Source organism: Carlito syrichta, unplaced genomic scaffold (assembly GCF_000164805.1).
Source record: "Carlito syrichta isolate Samal-C Ts95f unplaced genomic scaffold, Tarsius_syrichta-2.0.1 Scaffold289052, whole genome shotgun sequence".
In the NCBI taxonomy this organism is placed as follows: Eukaryota; Metazoa; Chordata; class Mammalia; order Primates; family Tarsiidae; genus Carlito; species Carlito syrichta.
Genome location: NW_007233148.1, coordinates 140808 through 160073, shown reverse-complemented (window position 1 = coordinate 160073; position 19266 = coordinate 140808). Strand labels below are relative to the sequence as shown.

At 38.1% G+C, this 19266-nt stretch overlaps 1 protein-coding gene across 3 annotated transcripts in view; it reads left to right on the top strand.

Annotated features, from left to right (window-relative positions):
- Positions 1 to 234: 234 nt before the first annotated feature.
- MITF (melanogenesis associated transcription factor) overlaps positions 235 to 19266 on the top strand; it is a 32325-nt gene continuing 13293 nt past the window's right edge. Inside the window, exons 1-6 of one of the 3 annotated variants that reach the window (XM_008054103.2) lie at positions 235 to 397; positions 1422 to 1649; positions 2694 to 2777; positions 5074 to 5169; positions 13272 to 13389; positions 15694 to 15750. In XM_008054103.2, coding sequence (XP_008052294.1) covers positions 365 to 397; positions 1422 to 1649; positions 2694 to 2777; positions 5074 to 5169; positions 13272 to 13389; positions 15694 to 15750 — 616 coding nt within the window. In that variant the 5' untranslated portion in view covers positions 235 to 364. Of the gene's footprint in view, positions 398 to 1421; positions 1650 to 2693; positions 2778 to 5073; positions 5170 to 13271; positions 13390 to 15675; positions 15751 to 19266 lie in introns of all 3 variants that reach the window. The other 2 variants (XM_008054101.2, XM_008054104.1) reach the window with 2 other exon arrangements.

Genomic DNA, 19266 nt, shown 5'->3' with positions numbered 1-19266 from the left:
GATCTGACAGTGAGTTTGACTTTGATAGCTCATCACTTAAAAAGGTTCTTTTATATTTATGAAAAAAAGCATGACGTCAAGCCAGGGGGAAAAATTGATATCAATATTTAAGACCAAACTCATAGGGCTTTCCACAAAAAAAAAAAAAAAGCCCCTTGTGTGAATGGTTTTTTTTTACATGCATAACTAATTAGCTTAGGTTATTATAAGCAGGGCTTCTGTGATAAAGTTTCCGGTGGTGTCTCGGGATACCTTGTTTATAGTGCCTTCTCTATGCCAGTCAGTCTTCAAACTGGAATTACAGAAAATAGAGTGAGGAAAGTCTACCGTTTCTCGTTGGATTGGGGCCACCTAAAACGTTGTTATGCTGGAAATGTTAGAATATAATCACTATCAGGTGAGATTTACTCTTATTCATATTCAGCCTTTGAAATATAATGCAGAAGTTGACTAATTCACCTTTTTATGTTATTGTAATAAACACACTGTTTTCAATAAGTACAAATCTACTATTTGAATGCTGTTTATTGTTTGATGCCATAAGCCGTAATTCAATGTAGTTTTGAGCAAAGTAAATATTAGTAGAACTTTTCTTCCCTTCTGTGTAACTGGACTGGCTTCATCAGCTTCTCTTCATAGCTCATACGATTAAATTGTGTTTATCAAGAAAAGGTGACGTTAAATTGATTATTATTATCTGGGGAGAAAGCATTTCTAATTCTGTATTAATGTTTATAGGAAAGGAGAAAACATATCCGGATGACCTGTTAATAATCATGGCTTTAAAAACACATACATTTAAGTGTTATACATTTGAAAGAAACTGCTTAAAGGAAATTGCTTTTTATTTTGGGTTCTTTCTTAATTAAAATGTTGAAAAATCATGTCCAAATGAAAGCAGGAGGAATTAATCCACAACTAGTTAATTTAATCATTAGAATGTTTCTATTTATTTTCTACAACCATTTTACAGGTGGTTCTTAAGGAGTTTTTCTTTTTTTTCTTAAACAATAGCTATCCTATTTGCCAAGAAAAGAGAAATAAACTGAGCTGTGCTCCTTCTTCTAGGTTGTTTTGATCTTAATAAATCCTTTCAAGTGTGTTGGGGAAATTTTTGCCCTACAGATAGTTTCAAACTTTTCATTATTAGATATGAGAAGAAGGGCTCAAGGTTTGAAAGAGATGCATAGTTAATTAGCAGGGAACTAAAATAGGGCAAAGTATTATCCCAAATCCTACAAGTCAGACTTTAAACTTCAGTAATATGAAAATCCGTTAGCACAGTGCCTGGTACATATCAGGGGCTTAATGATCTATTCTGTTGGTGGACTGGTCAGTTTCGTGTTTGTGCCTGGAAGAAGAGCTGTCGGACACTCAAAAATAACAACGCTGTCTTCTTTTCCCTCCATGGCTATGTTCAGGTGCAGACCCACCTCGAAAACCCCACCAAGTACCACATACAGCAAGCCCAAAGGCAGCAGGTAAAGCAGTACCTTTCTACCACTTTAGCAAATAAACATGCCAACCAAGTCCTGAGCTTGCCATGTCCAAACCAGCCTGGCGATCATGTCATGCCACCGGTGCCGGGGAGCAGCGCACCCAACAGCCCCATGGCTATGCTTACGCTTAACTCCAACTGTGAAAAAGAGGTAATTCATGTCTCCTCTCCTCTCCTGTTTTCTTACATTAAGTAACTTACCTGTTGGATATTATTCCTGCACTTAACTATGGACTCTAATTTGTCCGTGTGGCCACATTCACCAGCTTTTGTCTCTGATTCACCAGCGTGGCCGTGTCATTCCAGCCCTTTGTCCCCTTCCCTGGGTGATTGGGTTTACGGGACATGACAGGAGACCTGGCCTGCTCTGAGGGGAACTTGGAGGCGAGGACACTTTCTCCCGCCACTGGCTTCTACTTCATTAGCTGAGTGCTGTCTTCTCTTCCAGGCCTTTCAATTTATGAAGCAGTGAAAATGCAGAGAGAGGAGAAGGGGAGGTGGAGAAGGAAAAGCAAAAATAGAAAAGGTGTGGGACAGGCGGTTTAGAAGTTCCGCTTGTTGTGAATGTCTGGAATATTATTTTTATTTCTCCCTGGGTTAAAAAAAAAAAAGTACTGAATGTGCATGGATGAATTTGGATAATATATCACAAGAGAATTTAACAAAAATGCACAGGTTTTATTGCTGGATACATTCTTTTCATAACAAAATTGCCGCTGCCCATTAAATCTGCTTTTATAAAGGCTGGATTGGAGACAAGACTCAAACATACCTTGAAGCTCATTGTTGCATCAAAATTTGGAGCATCAAAGTACCTGAGAGGAGAGCTGTGATTTAATGCCTGTTAATTCCAAATTATGAGGTGACAAGCTTCATTTTAATGGAGTTTTACTGTACTCTGAAATGTCATGAGTTCAGAGGTGACTTTTCTAAAGTTGGATTGATTTTAACTTCTAGAGGGACTGCGTCTTTTCCCTTATGCCCAAACCATCTGCCTTATTTTTCTGTCCATATTTGTCATCTAGCAAAATGATTTGACACAAGTTCTTACCTCATTATTTCCTCTCTTGGTTAGATTCCATTTTGTTTGAAAGCTTAGTTCATCTTGTTGCTTACCATCAGTCTCGTGTGAACATGTCATTGAAAAGTCATTTGCACATCAAGTCACGGGTTGTTCTTGCTTGTGTTTTTGCAGGGATTTTATAAGTTTGAAGAGCAAAACAGGGCGGAGAACGAGTGCCCAGGCATGAACACGCATTCACGAGCGTCCTGTATGCAGGTACTGAATGACTCGGCAGCCCGAGGATGTAACACTTTGTAATGAGAATCTATATTTGTGGCTGACACACCTTCCTGAGGACTTAAGGGGTTTTTTCACCCCATTATATTTTAATATAAGGAAAGCTATGAATGGGGCCATTTTCTTTATAGTATCTCATGATTAAATAATGACTAGGGAAATTAAACTTAAAATATGCATTTCCCCTAATTTGCTTTAAAGCATTAAAATATAATTAAAGTACATACATTTTAATAAATAAAATATTCAGTTGACATGCCTATATCATTGTAGGTTATATCAGTTTGTAGAGTAGCAATTTTTATAGGATATTAATAAAACAAAGAAGTGTGTGTTTCTTATATATTGTTTTATAAATGGAAACTCATGAAGCCTATATTTTGAAACTTTAATAGTTTGATAATATTTAATAGACATTTTCCCAAGTAATTGAGGGTTTTTCTATAGCATCTTACTTAATAGATACATACATTATGTTGTATCTATTTATATATTTATGCACATATACAGACAGCATTTCATCAACTTGTATTACTTTTGTCATAAGAGAAAAAGGTTATTTTTAAAATGCTGTCATATCAAGTTCACTAATTTTATTTCTCTAAAAATAATAATGACAAAGAAAGATTATTCATAAGTTCCCTGGCCTATTTGCCAACTCAATTAGAAAATCACTTCTTAAAGACAGTAAGTGATGTAGCTAGAGATAGAAGCTAACAAACAGTGTACTAGCAGTAACTCAAAACTGGTCACCAATTATTTCTCTCAGGGGTCACTTTAATAAGCCTAATATTTTGAGTGTTTACTATATTCCTGGCACTGTGACTGCTTTATATGATTTGTCCTGAAGTCTTGTAAGGATCCAATAAGGCAGTGAATACCCCCCATTTTATAGATTGGCAAACTGAGGATCTTACAGATTGGATGCTTTACTCCTAATCTAGAAAGTGGGAGAACTAGGATTCCTATCCTAGCCCCATGATGTTGGAGCCCCCTCCTCTTTACTGGAAGTAGCAAAAGAAGGCAGAGAAGCACCCCTGCAAGTTCTGAGATTTTACATTGTACCTATGAAGCACGATTAAGACCCGAGCAGCTGGGCTCGGTGGCTCAGTCTGTAATCCTGCGCCTTTGGGAGGCTGAGGTGAGTGGATTGCCTAAGCCCGTGGGTTCGAGACCCGCCTGGGCAGCAAGACCTCATCTCTACAATAAATCAAAAAATTAGCCGGGTGTGGTAGTGCGCACCTGTAATTCCAGCTACTCAGAAGGCTGAGGCAGAAGGATTGCCGGAGCCCAGCAGGTCGAGGCTGCGGTAGCCGGGAGCTGCCTCTGCGCTCCAGTCTGGGCGACAGAGTGAGACTCCAATTCAAAAAAAAAGAAAAAAAAAAAGAAAAAGACCCGAGCACAGACAAACCAACAAGCTCAAATACCAAAGGTGTTTATGAAGAAATGTTTTCACAGACTTGTCTTTGCAACTGCTGCAATGCACATGTAATCACTGTTGTTTATTTTCGTGACTGATGTTTTGGTACTTCAGGAATAGAATTGATCTAGTGGGAATGTCAGCTCCACAACTCTAATGATAACCTCTTCTTGGTGTACTCCTTGGGGAGTTCCAAGCATACTGGCAGCAGTATAAGGAGAAACTTATTTTACAAGTCACTGTAAGATCAGTGCAGGGGCTAGGCAGTGACCTGGGCGCCACAGTGTCCATAGGTCCCTATGGCACCAGAGGGCTGAATCACTATCTGTTTCCTTCTTTAAGAGGAGAGTGGATGAGGAGTATAGGGCATAGTCTTCAGGGAAAAAAGGAAGTGGTGGCTATCAAAACTTCGAGATATCATTTTCTGGCTCATCTGTCCTGTTTAGGGAAGGCAGTTTAGCATATTTGTTGAGAGCATGGGTTAAATTGTGGCTCCATCTTTTCTTTGTTGTGTGACTTTGGGCAAACTGCTTCTCATTTGCTTCATCTGGAGAATTGCTATAATAGCCATACCTATCCTGATAGGGTTGCTGTCAAAGTAAATAACTTAGCCTATGAAAATCCTGAACCTAGTGCTTGGCATGTAGTAATCATTCATTAAATGCTGGCTCAAGTATCATTCTCATAATGGTCTTCGATAATATTTTATTTTAGTAGACAGTGAATAGTTTCTTCTTAGAATCTAACTAAAGAAACTTGTTGCTTTGAGTAAAAAAGGACTATGGATTTTTGGGGAGGTTACATTGCATAGTTTTGTTTATTTCTGTCTCTCTTCTGTTGCTCTCTTTCCTACAGATGGATGATGTAATCGATGACATTATTAGTCTAGAATCAAGTTATAATGAAGAAATCCTGGGCTTGATGGATCCTGCCCTGCAAATGGCAAATACGGTATTGATGATCTTTTTTTTTTTTTTTTTTGGTAGTAGAAAATTTTGATATATTTCCAATGTTATCTCCTTTTTTCTTGAACTTTTCGTTTTTCTTTGCAACTGATACATTGAGAAATTTATTAGTAGTAAAATGGCTAATTATCTCAGGATCACAAATGAGTAATTTTGACATCAGAAATGAAGAATTTTTGATGAGTTTATGAGTAACCCTGTGTTAACATTCTATATCCCCTGGAGTTGAAGATCACTCTCAGTAGGACATTAGGCCTTCCAATTCCCCTGACATCTAATTCCCAACTTAGTACACTGCAACCAGGGGAAGCACTGTGGATTATACTATTGACAATGGCATTCAAGTTGGCCTAAAAAAGTTAATACGGTTTTTAAAGAAGGACTTTTACTACTCACAGATGATAGAGGGACATTGGGACTACCCTTCTCCAATAACAAAGTTTATTCCAACTTTAGTTCATAAGCCAGTGATTATATTTGTTCTTGTATGTTACTTGTTTTTCTCCATAATTTGGAGTCTTGCCTAGTTGTTTATTTTCCTTAACTCTTTACATTTTTGTCTTATGTCATTGGTTACTAAAGTCTTATTGCAGCTATTACTTTGTCCTTGCAATAATTCTGTGAGTCGAGCTGGGATGGTGTCATTGCCTTCAGTTCTGGATTATAACTAGGTTAGACAGTCTTGTATAAGATTACATAGATTGGACATGTCAGAGCCAAACCTGCTTGGTAGGTCTTTGAATGCCTACACTAGTCCTTTTCTGTTCTCTCAATACTATGAGGCTGTCAGACTTTTAATAGCTAGTGTTATAAAGACTAATGTCTATTGAGGAGAAGGGAATGAGGAAAGTTGAATCTTAATGGATACCGAGTTTCATTTTGCAAGGTGGAAAATTCTGGAGCTCTGTTTCACAACAATGAATATACATAATATAGTTAACTGTACACTTAAAATAATTAAAATGGTGAATTTTATGATTTTTTTACCACAATAAAAAATTGTTTTAAAATGACCAATTTCCAAAAGTTAAGTCCCTTGGTTAGAGAACAAGGCAGCCCTTAGTTATCTACTCCAAAATCCTCAGTAAATTTGGTCTTATAGTTAGCAAATTCTTTTCTTTTCCATCTTTGTCCAGCTCCTCAAGTTCACTTACTGGAACTCTTGCAGGGTAAGAGCGCCCCTTGAAACTTTAAAGTTTCTTCTAGAATTGTTAGAGTCTGTCTACTTTTTACCCATTTAAACTCACCCCCTGATTTTGGAAGAACCAAAGTTTCCATGCCAGATTCTCACCACCCTTTTTGAATCCTTGGTTGGTTTCCATGAGACCCTTCCGATTTGGTACATCCCATGAGGCTGACTACACATGTCAGCAATCAGAATCTTAGGATGAACACGAGCAAAGCACTTGGGGGAGCTTGCACCAGGGAATGTAAAATATACCCAAAGACATGGGTCTGTTTACAATGTTTCACTGCTCCAGCAACATTACTTAGCAATGGCCTAGTCATCTCAAAAGAACTTGGCTGTGAGGGTGGTCATTTTGCTAGTGATGTCATATGGATACCTGGGCATATTCAGGTGACCTATAGAATTAACATGAGTTTGTAAACCACTTATTTATTTATTTTTGTGGAAATGACAAGGAACTTTGAAGTCATCTGATCTAACATAGTACTCAATACATTAACCTCTTCTTTTTTTTTCAAATTGAGATGGGGGTCTCACTATGCTGCCTAGGCTGGGTCTCCAACTCTTGGGCTCAAGTGATCCCCTTGCCTAAGCTTCGAGTAGTTGGGATGACAGGCACGTGCCACTGAGCTGGGCCTAACCTCCTCTTGTGTATCCTTCACACAAAAATCAGGCATCTGGCTTCTTGGGAGCTTCAAAGAAGGATTTTTACTAGCTCACTAGGGAAGCAGTAAAACACAATGGTTAGGATTTGGAGATTTGTCACCAGACCTGAGTTTAAATCCTAAGGCTACCATCTACTCTGTGACCTTGCATGTCAGTTAGTTTCTTGAAGTCCTACATTTCTCCATCTGTAAGATGGGGCTGTTGAATATTCTTACATCACCCAGTCATCTCGCCTGATAAAATATATATAGCATTTGGCATTAGAAACATAAGTTGTACTCAATAATATTGTCTAAATTGCGAAGTATAATTTATTAATTATAGTATCAGATCATTTTGGTAGTTTGTTTATTCAGCTGATATTCATTGAGTACCTATAATGCATCAAGCTGTATGTTAGAATAATATCATACTTAATAATCAAGATATTCTTCACAGTGAGTTGCTCTATAAATTCCAGCATGGGTCCCAGTTTGCTTCATGGAGAACTTTTCCACACGATAACCTTTCTGAAGACAGTTGTCATGACCCAATATGCTTTTCTCCTTTGAATGAATACCCATGTCTTCTTAGTCTGTCTGCATTAGTGTTGAGGCCTAATTCATTACCTGATTGCTCCTGGACAATATTAAAGGTTGATTTAGCTTTTGTTAAAATTCCTAATAGATGACCAACAGATGACCAACACATGACCAACACCAGGCTAGGTATTATGGGTGCAAAGGTAAGGTACGCTTCCTGTTCTCATGGGCCTTACCAGTTAAGGGGGGGCGGTCCTTTAGTCCTTGAGTGGAAAAAGGTAATTTAGGAGCAGAGAACTCTCTCAAGGGAATTCCCAGATAGGAACAATCCCCTGGGCAGAGTTGAATTAATTCCCAGCTAGGAGAGGAATACCCTGCAGTCACCCTCAGAAGTCACTGACTTTATCCTGTCATCTATTCTCTTCCATATTCCCATGCTGGAAAAGGCTCGGTGTATTCTTACACCAAAACTATATTAGCATTTTGCTATTAGGAGAAAGACAATATGACTTTGAAGTTAGGAACACAAACTCTGAACCAGACATCTGAATGCATCTTCCTGAGTGAGTTATTTGACCTCTCTGCCTCAGTTTTCTTGTCTGTAAAAATGGAATCACAATAGCATCTTCTGCCATACAAGTAATGTGAGAATTATAAGAGGTAATCCACAAAAAGCAGTCAGATTAGTTCAGCCCTGCTAAACTCTCACTAAAGGTTTGTTACTAGCTCTTATTCCTGATAAACTTGGGTCTTCATTGTCAAAGTTAAATAACAAAGTTACCACAACCTGTTCACATTTTAATTTTTTCCCACAGTAAGGTTTATATTTAATGTGTTCTTCATGTTAGGCATTTTTTATTCTTTGAAATGCTTTATTTCAAGTTAACTCCTTTAAAAAAATAAAGTGGAAGGAACACTTAGAGAGGAAACTATCCTAAGGGAATTGAAGTCTAGAAATAACTATTCTGAGTACACAAGGGCCCTCTTGTACCATCACAAACAAAGAATAAAAGTCGCAGTTTACTTGTGTTAACAGTGCTCAATTGATATTCAGAGAAGGGGACCATCCAGAGAGGAAAAAAATAACATTTTATTATTATCTTTTACTTGGAAAAATATTCATTCTGGTGGAGCACAACATTGAAGAACTCAATTCAGATCACGACTGGGGCATAGACACAATCGAGCACAGGCTCTTCTACCTTCTCTTCATTTGCCCTGATTGGATTATGGCTTTCATCTCTCTACTGTGTGGCTTGTGCTGTGGAAGTGAAATCTTGTTGGTCAAGTTACTGTGCTAGATAAAAACCCAGCAAAGATGCAGAGCATCCACATACCCAGAAGATGTCTCTTCCTTTTTCTTAGCCCCAAAGGTGTTATTTTGACCTAATTATAATGTTAACTGTATGCGTGGGGGAATTTTCCTAACATCGGAGAAGAACCACAGAATCCTCTCTTAAAAATGCGTGGCTAGGAGACTAGTTTTTAATTAAAAAGACATTGTTTTAACCACACTTCCTTTTAGTGGCTTCAACAAATAACACCCATCAATTCAAAGAACATACAATACTCTTCAGGGCTCAGTTTCTCAACTTTGGCACTGTTGACATTTGGGTCTTTGTTGTGGGAGGCTGTCCTGTGCATTGCGGGACGTTTAGCCGCATCCCTGACTTCTACCCACTCACTACCCAGCAGCACCCCCTCCCCAGATGTGACAACCAAAAATGTCTTTAGACATTGACCCAGGGTGGGAGGGGGATCAGCACTAATGGAAAAGCCCTGCTTTAGGACAATCAGTGGTCACCTCCACCCTGCAGATTCCCTGATTCCTGTGCTCAGATTTGCATTGCAGTCTGGTAAAATAGATCTAGTGGTCAACAAAATAGTAATTAACATGGCAGGTAATTTTTTTGATTAAAGTGAAAATTTGCTTGACTGTCCAAACTGTAGAGTGGGAATCTAGCACTTTCTAGAAAATTATAGCATTGTATTATTATTATTATTATTATTTGCGTTGAAGTCTCACTCTGTCACCCAGACTGGAGTGCAGTGGCCGCTCCCGGTCACTGCAACCTCGACCTGCTGGGCTCCAGCCATCCTTCCACTCAGCCTTCCAAGAGCTGGAACTACAGGTGCACGCTACCATGCCCAGCTAATTTTTTGATTTGTAGAGATGAGGTCTCGCCAAGTTGCCCAGGTGGGTCTCGAATTCGCGGGCTCAGGCAATCCACTCACCTCAGCCTCCCAAAGCACGGGATTACAAGCTGAGCCACCGAGCCTGGCCGCATTGTATTATTAATCATAGTAGCTGTCACCGCTTGTTGATCACTGAACTAGCAAGCGCTGTGTTTCACCTATGTTATCTCAATTAAATCTTATAAAACCCTGTGAGATGAGTGACTGTCACTTCCAAACAGGAACCCTAAGCCTCAGAAAGGTTAGGAAACTTGCTTAATATCACACAGCAAGTTAATAACTGAGGCAGGATTTTAATTTGAGTCTCTGACTTCTACACAAATCTCTGCCCTATTAATTTGTAGATTGGAGTATCCACATTTGCCTAGAAAGCAACTGGATTTTTATTTCCTCAGGTCCAGTTGCAGATGAATTGCAGTTTCTAATTGGTTAATATCAGCATGTTGATTACCTTCCAGTACTGCTATGAACATGGGACTGAGCATCCTTCCAAAAACTTCTGTTCTGCCACGGCAAGAACCTTGACTTTTCTCTCTATAAAAATCAGTAAGGTAACATACAGAAAGTACCATTCTGATTTGTGCCTGGCCCAAAGTAGGCACCCCCAAAATTAGATGATCGCCAGCAAAATATTCTGGTATATTCTGTGCTGCCCACTCCTGATCAGCAAGTTTTGGAAAAGCAACCAAAGCAGGAATCTTTTAGAGAAGTAGATAGAGAGCTACAAGCTGCTCTTTTGGCTGGATGTAATAATGTCTGACCTCAGTAGATCACCTGATGAAGCATCTTATAGAGATTTTAATTCATCTTCTTTATTGGTGGGCACTGTGTCAATCCATGCTAATCACAGCATCCGTTCTCTATTTTTGCATACCTCCCAATTCATTTCTCTCTGGATGCCCCTCTTCTTGCTCTCTGTCTTCCCTACCGTATCTGTCTGTGGCTGTCTGTGGCAGTCTGTGGCAGAGAGAATGCCCTGTCCCTCTTTCCTCTCTCTCTCTCTCTCTCTCTCTCTCTCTCTCTCTCTCTCTCTCACTCCCTACCCCACCTCCTGCTCTCCATCTCTCCCTGCCTCTCTTTCCCCCCTCCCTCTCCCTCCCCTTGAATATATTAATATATCATTTTCCTTTAGAATATAGTTAAAAAATATGCTTGTTCCAGAGAAGCTTCGAATTAGATGCCTGTTCAATGTAGATCCATTGATGACTTAGAGATATGTCTCACTCGCTATTATTTACCAATAACAAATCATCATCATAACATATTAGCATGTTTTATGTGCAGTTTGCATATGAAAACACAATATATTTGACTTGCATTTCTAAAGTTAGGGGAGGTCTTTTTTTAACTTATTGTTTCGTATTTTCTAGTCACATTCTTGGTTTACTACAACCCAGAAGTTCCTCCCAAATTGAAATTCCAGAAAGCGAGGGGAATAAAGCTTTGGAATCTAAGTAGTTGCCTCGTGTCACAGCAGTTTTACAAGTTTTGTCTTTCTGGTCCTTTAGAGTACTGTGTTGAAACATGTGAATGCCTTTCATTTTGTGTTAAATTGGGCAAGAATAGAACCAAACACACACAGAAAGCAAGGCTGAGCCTGAGAAGGTCACCTGTTTCAAATAAAACCACTTAGTGAAATGACAGCTGATAATCAAAGTCACTTCTTATCAGTTCCTTAGTTAGAAGACCTTGAAACATGATTCAGGGGCATTTTAAATGTCCACAATGTCTATTTTTTTTTTTGCATGTTTAGGGGGGTATGTGTATTAGGTTTTATGCACATGCAGTGCTATAAATGCTGCCTTCAGAAAGGCGCAAAAGAGGAGGGCTGCCGGTATGTCTGTCCTCCCTGCCCTACCCCCAATGCAGTCAGAGCCAGTGTAAGATTAGCCCTTGGAAAAGTATCTTATTCCAAGATTACCATCCCCACCCCGATCTCTTTAGCTAGGGGTTCAAGTTATAAAGTGTATATTTAGAAACCACCAGAGAGATAGATGCAATGGTTACCAATGAGGGGAAACACTTTTAATTCTATTTTTATTTTAAGGTATAGTTTTATCTCTGTGTTAATGGTCATTTGAAAGAATGAAAGGTACAGTCTTGACTAGATACCTCTTGGTCACTAAACACTTTCATCACACTTAAATGCTTTCTTAATTTACTTTTCTCAGATGTAGAATAAAATTCAAAGAGTGTAATCAAGGAAGGGAAAGTCTAAGTGGCATGAAGTCTTACCCAGTAAACATGGTTATAGCAATTGTTTGGATCAATCTGGAAGTGGTAAATGTCTTCACTGGAAGGAGGGAGGGAGGTCACTTAACTCCTTCTCCATAGTTAATATTTAGAACTTTATTTCAGAGCGTGGGAAGAGGGCCCATCTCATACCTCTTTGGCAAATTGGGCATAAAAACTACTGCTGCTAACTGGTTAAAAGGAAATGGGCCAGGCATAGTGGCTCATGCCTGTAATCCCAGCACTTTGGGAGGCTGAGGCGGGAGAACTGCTTGAGGCCAGGAGTTCGAGACCAACCTGGACAACATAGTGAGACCTCATCTCTACAAAAAAAAATAACAAAAATTAGCCAGGCTTGGTGGTGTGCAGCTGTAGTCCCAGTTACTCGAGGTGGTGGTAAAAGGATCTCTTGAGACAACGAAGTCGCCGCTGCAGTGAGCTGTGATCATGCCACTGTACTCTAGCCTGGGCAACAGAATGAGACCCCTACTAAAAAAAAAAAAACAATGTTTGCACAACCAACAAAAGTCAGTGTCTGGAAAAAATGAATTCACTACTTTAAAACATTCAGTTTCGAACTAGAGGAAAAACTCAAGCTAGCTTGAAAAGACTAAATATTTCTTTTATTTATTTATTTATTTATTCATTTTTGGAGTATAAATTTTTGTTCTAAAGTCTGTGGGCTCCCTCTTGTGGCTTTGTGAAAAATTTCAATTTCAAGAATACTAGCCATTTCTTTTTAGTAATAAGGAAATACCGTATCTTCCTTTTTCAACAAGAAAACATTTTAAATTGAGTTTTCTTATAAACGGAAGAGAGAAAAAGAGTGAAGAAGAGAGGGAAGGAAGAAAACCGACTTTGTTGAAAAACCTGATTTCATGAAATAAGGTCATCCCATACAGAATCTTATTTTACAATAATTGCCAACATTTACTGAACATCCACTATGTGCTACTAGTTGTACTAGATAATGCACTCACATCATTATCCATTGTCTCCATGCTTAAAACAAACCCATCAGCTGGGTAATAGAACCACTTTATGGGTTGGAGACTGTCTTTTCCTCCTTCAAAGAGAACTAGCTAAGGAGACCATGTACCTCTGTTTCAATATCTGTGAGTGAATGAAAAGGTAAATATTTCATGTTTTCCTACTTTTAAAAAGTAACTTTTTGTCTCGAACCACTTTTCTTAAATAAATCTTGGAATAGGATGTGAGTCTTATCTGAAAAACTTAGAATTTGTTCAACAATTCATTTCTGTTATTTTTTCTCTCTTACTCTAGTTACCTGTGTCAGGAAACTTGATCGACCTTTACGGAAACCAAGGCCTGCCACCCCCTGGCCTTACCATCAGCAACTCCTGTCCAGCCAACCTTCCCAACATAAAAAGGGAGCTCACAGGTAAATACTTAGCAAATGTAGAAATTGTAGATTTCCGTCCACTTTCTGATAAGACACAGTGATCAGTGCAGTGGTGTCTAGACTATGTAATTCACAAACAAACTTTTTTAGTCTCTGCATTGATTAAAACATCATGCAGTATTTTAAGCTGAAGGATTTATACTTGAAAACTGCTGGTTTCCAGTGACTCCTGAGATACTGCATATCACCAATCACTGTGTCTGACTAATGTCCCCTTTGGGCTGGGGAGTGGCAGGCAACATAACCTGTAAATGTCTCCCCACCTTATTTTTATGTTTCTTGTCAAGCCTCTAGAGGCTTTTGAGTTAGAGAACCATTCCTGAGACACACAACTTGGATAGGGTAAGAAAAGTTTTTTTTCTTTTTTGAGTTGGAATCTCACTCCATCGCCCAGGCTGGAGTGCAGTAGCACGCTCATGGTCACCCTAGCGTCGACCTGCTGGGCTCCAACGATCCTTCCACCTCAGCCTTCCAAGTAGCCGGAACTACAGGCGTGCACTACCATGCCCAGCTAATTTTTGATTTATTGTAGAGACAAGGTCTCCCCAAGTTGTCAGGGCTGGTCTCAAACCCTCGGGCTCAGGCAATCCACTCGCCTCGGCCTCCCAAAGTGCTGGGATTACAGGCTGAGCCAATGAGCCCAGCCAAGAAAATATTTCTTACATTTTTAGATGCCTCCTGTTATTTTTGCTATATCGTGTACAAAGGATTTATTACACAGAGGAAAAAAGTGAATTATAAAATAGAGCAAGGGGTATTGTTTGTTCTTAAGGCAAGTGTGAAATTATCTATTTCTCTACTTTGCTTTAGAGAAGGCATTTGGTCATTAACACATAATGGCAACTATGTGAGAACTGGCATTCTACCATGGTGAATTTTATGGCCCTTACCCCAACCCCATTTTATTATTTGGTCCTTGCATCCTACAGGATTGTAGGCACAGACTGAGAATAGAAATATGAATTCGGTACCAAAAATTCCTATTCTATTCAAAGGTGTCTTTTTTTAAAGAGTATTTAGAAAATGTGTAGCAGGAGAAAGACATTTTTTTAAAAACCATTGATTTGGGTTTTAAAAAGTAATTAACAAATATAAATCATTCAAAACCAAAAACTAGTAGCTATCCTACCAGAAAATTACCATAAGACAACAACAAAAACTTGAGAATCATTTGAATGTTGGGTGTGTAAGTCAAAGGTGCCTGTCATGCTTCTATGTGAGAAAAAAAAATTGGAAATGATTTGGATTGACCATCAAAAATGAAAGCATTCAGCTTCTGAATTTTATATGTGTGTATATATATATGCATATATATGCATATATACATGTATGTATGCATATATATATGCATATATGCATATATAACACTCATATAATAAATATATATGTGTATATATATGCTTCAGTGGCTATAAGTTATGCTAAAAAGATTTCTATTTTGAGATAAAATTTTAAATTATGATAGTGTAACGCCTCAGATATCACTTCTGAAAAGAAAATAACAGAGCTTTCTGAATCCCAGGATTGGTCAAACAACAGTTTTTTCAAAAATTTGTTTTGTTTTGCTCTTTGTAAGGCAAAAAGTAATCTCTTATCACAGAGAGCTGAGAAGAGTCGCTATGCAAACAGAACTTTCCAAATGGAGTTGCTACCAAATGCCTCTCTACATGATTCCCATTTTTATTTTTATAAACTCAAACTAGTAAATAGTTGCTCCTAAGACTCATTAAATGATTTCATTCCAGCAGGTTCTACAGAATCTGGCACTAACTTCTGAACAAATGAGTTCATTTTTATGAACCAGTCAGAGGATATAGAGATCCAATTTGGGAGCTTTTCTTCTCAGTTTGCATGTCAGTGTGTTACAAAGGCATTAAAAAAAAAAAAAAAAAAGACTGAAAAGCTCTATGGTCGAAAGAGAAAATCTGACTCCAAATAATAGAGTCTCAGCAGCAAATGTCCGTAGTTGTCTAGATATCGAATATCTTCTTGACAGTACCTCTGTGTGTCCACAGAGTGTCATGGATTCCTGTTACTGGTCCTTTACCTTTTTGTGGAAGCTGAGTTTTAGCAGATTGTATCTTTGATATATATTGCGTTCAAAAAAGAGCAAGATTTGTAAAAGTCATCAATTTAAAAAGCATATTTTTACCTCGCGTCAAGTCAGATAAGCTTCCATATGCTTAGGAAATGAAATGTTTCATAGTTTACATTGTGTGCCCCTTGAACAGTTCCAGTTTCTAATGACTTCATTCACGTGCACAGCGTGTATTTTTCCCACAGAGTCTGAAGCAAGAGCTTTGGCTAAAGAGAGGCAAAAAAAGGACAATCACAACTTGAGTAAGTTGACTTTATTTATGCTCATGACATTTGATATTGGAGTTAATGTTCCTCCATCTGCCAAGAATGTTTTTAGAAATCTTGTGGAGGAAAATTGATTTCTAGAACTGTAAAAGATACCTTTTATGGAAGAAAATTATATTTCAGGGAAACCAAGGTATATATTTCCCCCCTTTTTTATATCAGATCAAATTGAATTTTGTGTATATGCTTGTTTTCAGTTTCTGAAGAGTTTTTATTTTTCTTGTTTATAATAGTGGGGGTTTTTTGGTTGGTTTTTTTTGCGTGTAAGAGGGAGACTTGATCCCCAACTACCCAATTATAAGTGTTGCTCACACTGGAACTTATTAACAAAAGGGGATTATGGGATCACCTTCTCCAGTGAGATTTGAAAGAGAAAAAAAAATGATCTGAGGGGAAGTCAGTGGATACGGTAGCCTCCTAAACTTCTGATTTTATCTTTGACTTTTCAAAAAAGTCCTATAACGTTTTAAAAAATTTTATGTGTTTAATTTATTTTTCATCAGATCTTTAAGCAAGTAAGGCTGCTTTTTCTTAAAAAGAAAAAAATTAACCTTGGAGGTAGGAAATTGTTGTAAATTTCTTATCTCAGTCTCATGTCCTCTTTTTCCTAAATTGATTTTTAAGACTACAAGTCATGTGTAAACACTTTCTTTTTATAAAAATGATATAATAAGGCCAGAGTTCTCCTTTAATCCCCAGATAGACACATGTTTGTTTCAGTTTGGGGTTGTGCTTCCCGACCTTTTTCTGTGTATTCAAGTATACACACATATACTCAGGCCCATAGAAAATAAATAGCATGGTTTTACATGTGCTTTAACACAAACTGTCATATTGTCCATATCCTATCGCTGCTTTTTTTTTCACTGAGCAGTATGTTTTGAAGACCATTTGCTGTTAGAAATCTAGATCTGTCTACTATTTAAAAACGATTGCCACCGTATTTCACAGTGTGACTGTGATGTTTAGTAATTCCCCTACTGTTGTGTGTTTATGTTGTTTCTAGATTTTTTTTTCTGTTATGGGCCATACCACATTAAACATTTTTATACATGCCTCTTTGTGTACAGTAGAGTTTGTTTCTCTAGGTGAGGTACTGAGAAATGGAACTGCTGGGTCCTGGAGGGTGTTGGTTTTTACTTTTATTAGCCACTGCTCTTTCCAGTTTTCATGTCAAGTATGAGAGGCTTTTTCATTTTTTAACCAAAAGATGTGGACTAGTATCTCCAAGGCCTCCTCCAGCTTACAAGTAATTTTACTCTTAGATATTTCTTCTTAATTAGGTATTATCTAAAACTTCACTTTACTAAGATGTGGAAAACTAATTTGGATCTTGTAAAAATAATATACCTTTAATTAGGCATGTGAACTCTCAAGTTCAGGGTTATCAATAAAGTGCAAACATGATTAGTGCAAACTCTGAGAGCTATAAAACAATCTTAAAGTCTCATCTAACCTTTGGAAATTAATACTCAAAGTTAGATTGCCCCTTGGCCTAGTTCTTCCTCTTCTAGGAATTTATTTTGTAAGAATACTTGCCATAGTATACAAAAGGATAAGTTCATTCATTTGTTCATTCATTTAGCCATTACTATTTGTAGTCCTCATTTTGTGTAAGACACTTTTCTACAAACATGAACCAGGCAAATGGGTTTCCCACTGTTGGGAGCTTACTTTTGGGTCAGGGTTGTCTACCATATATTAATAAGTGAGACAAACAAGTGGCAGAATGTTATGTATACTATCCTACTATACAAAAAGAAGACACCAGAGAAGGATGTGTCTGTGAGTGTGTGTTTATATGTGTATGTGCATGCAAGAAAATCTAGGTATCATCCTTATCAGTGATAATTTCCTCAGGCATATAGATGTTGGATGGCATACAGATGGCTTTTTCTTTTTCTTTTGTACACCTTTGTATTTTTTGAAATTGTTTACCATCTCATACCACCTTTATTTATTAATTGAGGAGGGAAAATCACTGAACTAAGAATAAAATGTAGTACATCTAAATGTTGACAGTGAAATATGTCAATAATATGCTGTTGAGTGAATTAAAGATATATACAGGATCTTTTTTTTCATGTAATTTCACTTTAAATGTATCATTGTAATTTTAACATATATTTTTTGAGTGCCTCTTATATGCCAGGCACACATGGTTGCTTGGAATGTAACAGTGAATAGTTGTAATAAATAAATAAAGTATGTGAATATTAGATGATATAAAGAGCTATGAGAAGTCAAGGGCAGGCAAGGGTATATAGTGTCTGCATGGGCATGGGAGGTGGTGGATCCATTTCAAACAGGGTGACCAGTGAAGTGTTATAGGTACATTTGATTTACTACTTCAGGGAGGCGAAGGCTGAGCCATTCAGATATCTGGAGGCAGCATGTTCCAGGCAAAGGGATCAGCTTTGTGAAGTTCTCAGATAGAGAATGTGTCTGTCTTGGTTGAGGAATAGCAAGGATCCAGAAGGGCTAGAAGGCAAGAGCACAGGTGAATCATGATAGGAGGTATGATCAGAGTCGGAGAGGAGTAGAAAATGAGGTCAGGGGGTGAAAGCCCACCAGACTCTTGCAGGATGCCTCAAGTACTTGGCTTTTCTCTAGGTAAAGTGGGAAGAGATCGGAGGGTTTTGAGCAAAGGGCTGATTTGCCTTGCTTTTGTTTATCAGGATCCTTCTAGATGCTGTGTGCTAGATAGATCAAAGGTGATAGAGAGCATTGGGTATGGGTGAAGCAGAGATACACGTTAGGAGGATTAAAATGATCTATTGGGTAGCAGTGGAGGTTGGGAACGGACAGGTTGTGGAAATATTTTTAAGGTAGAGTCAACAGATTTGATGGTGGATCCTATGTGGGATATGAGAAGGATTAAGGTACAGTATTGATTCCAGGGTTCTGGTCCAAGCAATTGGAAGGATACGGTTACCATTAAATTAACTGAGTTACCATTAATCCTGTAGATGGAGCAGATATGAACTGTACAGATCAGAAGCTTTTGTTTGGACAGTTTGGGCTATCCATTAGACCTCCATGTGGAGACATCTAATAGTCAGTCATATGTATGAGTCTGGAGATTCAGGGAAATGTCTGGTCTAGAAATACAAGTATAGAAGCCGTCAGTGTATTCGTGGTATTCAACACCACGAGGCTGAATGAGATCACCAGGAAGAAGTGAACGTAGATCAGAAGAGTTTTCAGGCTGCGTCCTGGGTGTGTACCTGCACTACATGTGTGTTTATTTTTAGATCATAAAAATAATTACAAGGAATATGTAAGAAACTTAATGGTAGATCATAAGGTACTTTTATTTCACTTTATATATTCCAGTAGTATTTGAATGTTTGTGATTATTGTATGCTTGGAAAAAAATAAGAAAATGTCATGCTTTAGCGTTTTGGAGGAGGTTAACTAGTGGATCAAGGATCCCAAAATTCCTTCTTCAGAATGATCGGCCATCACTTAGGGTTCAGTTTCATAGAAATC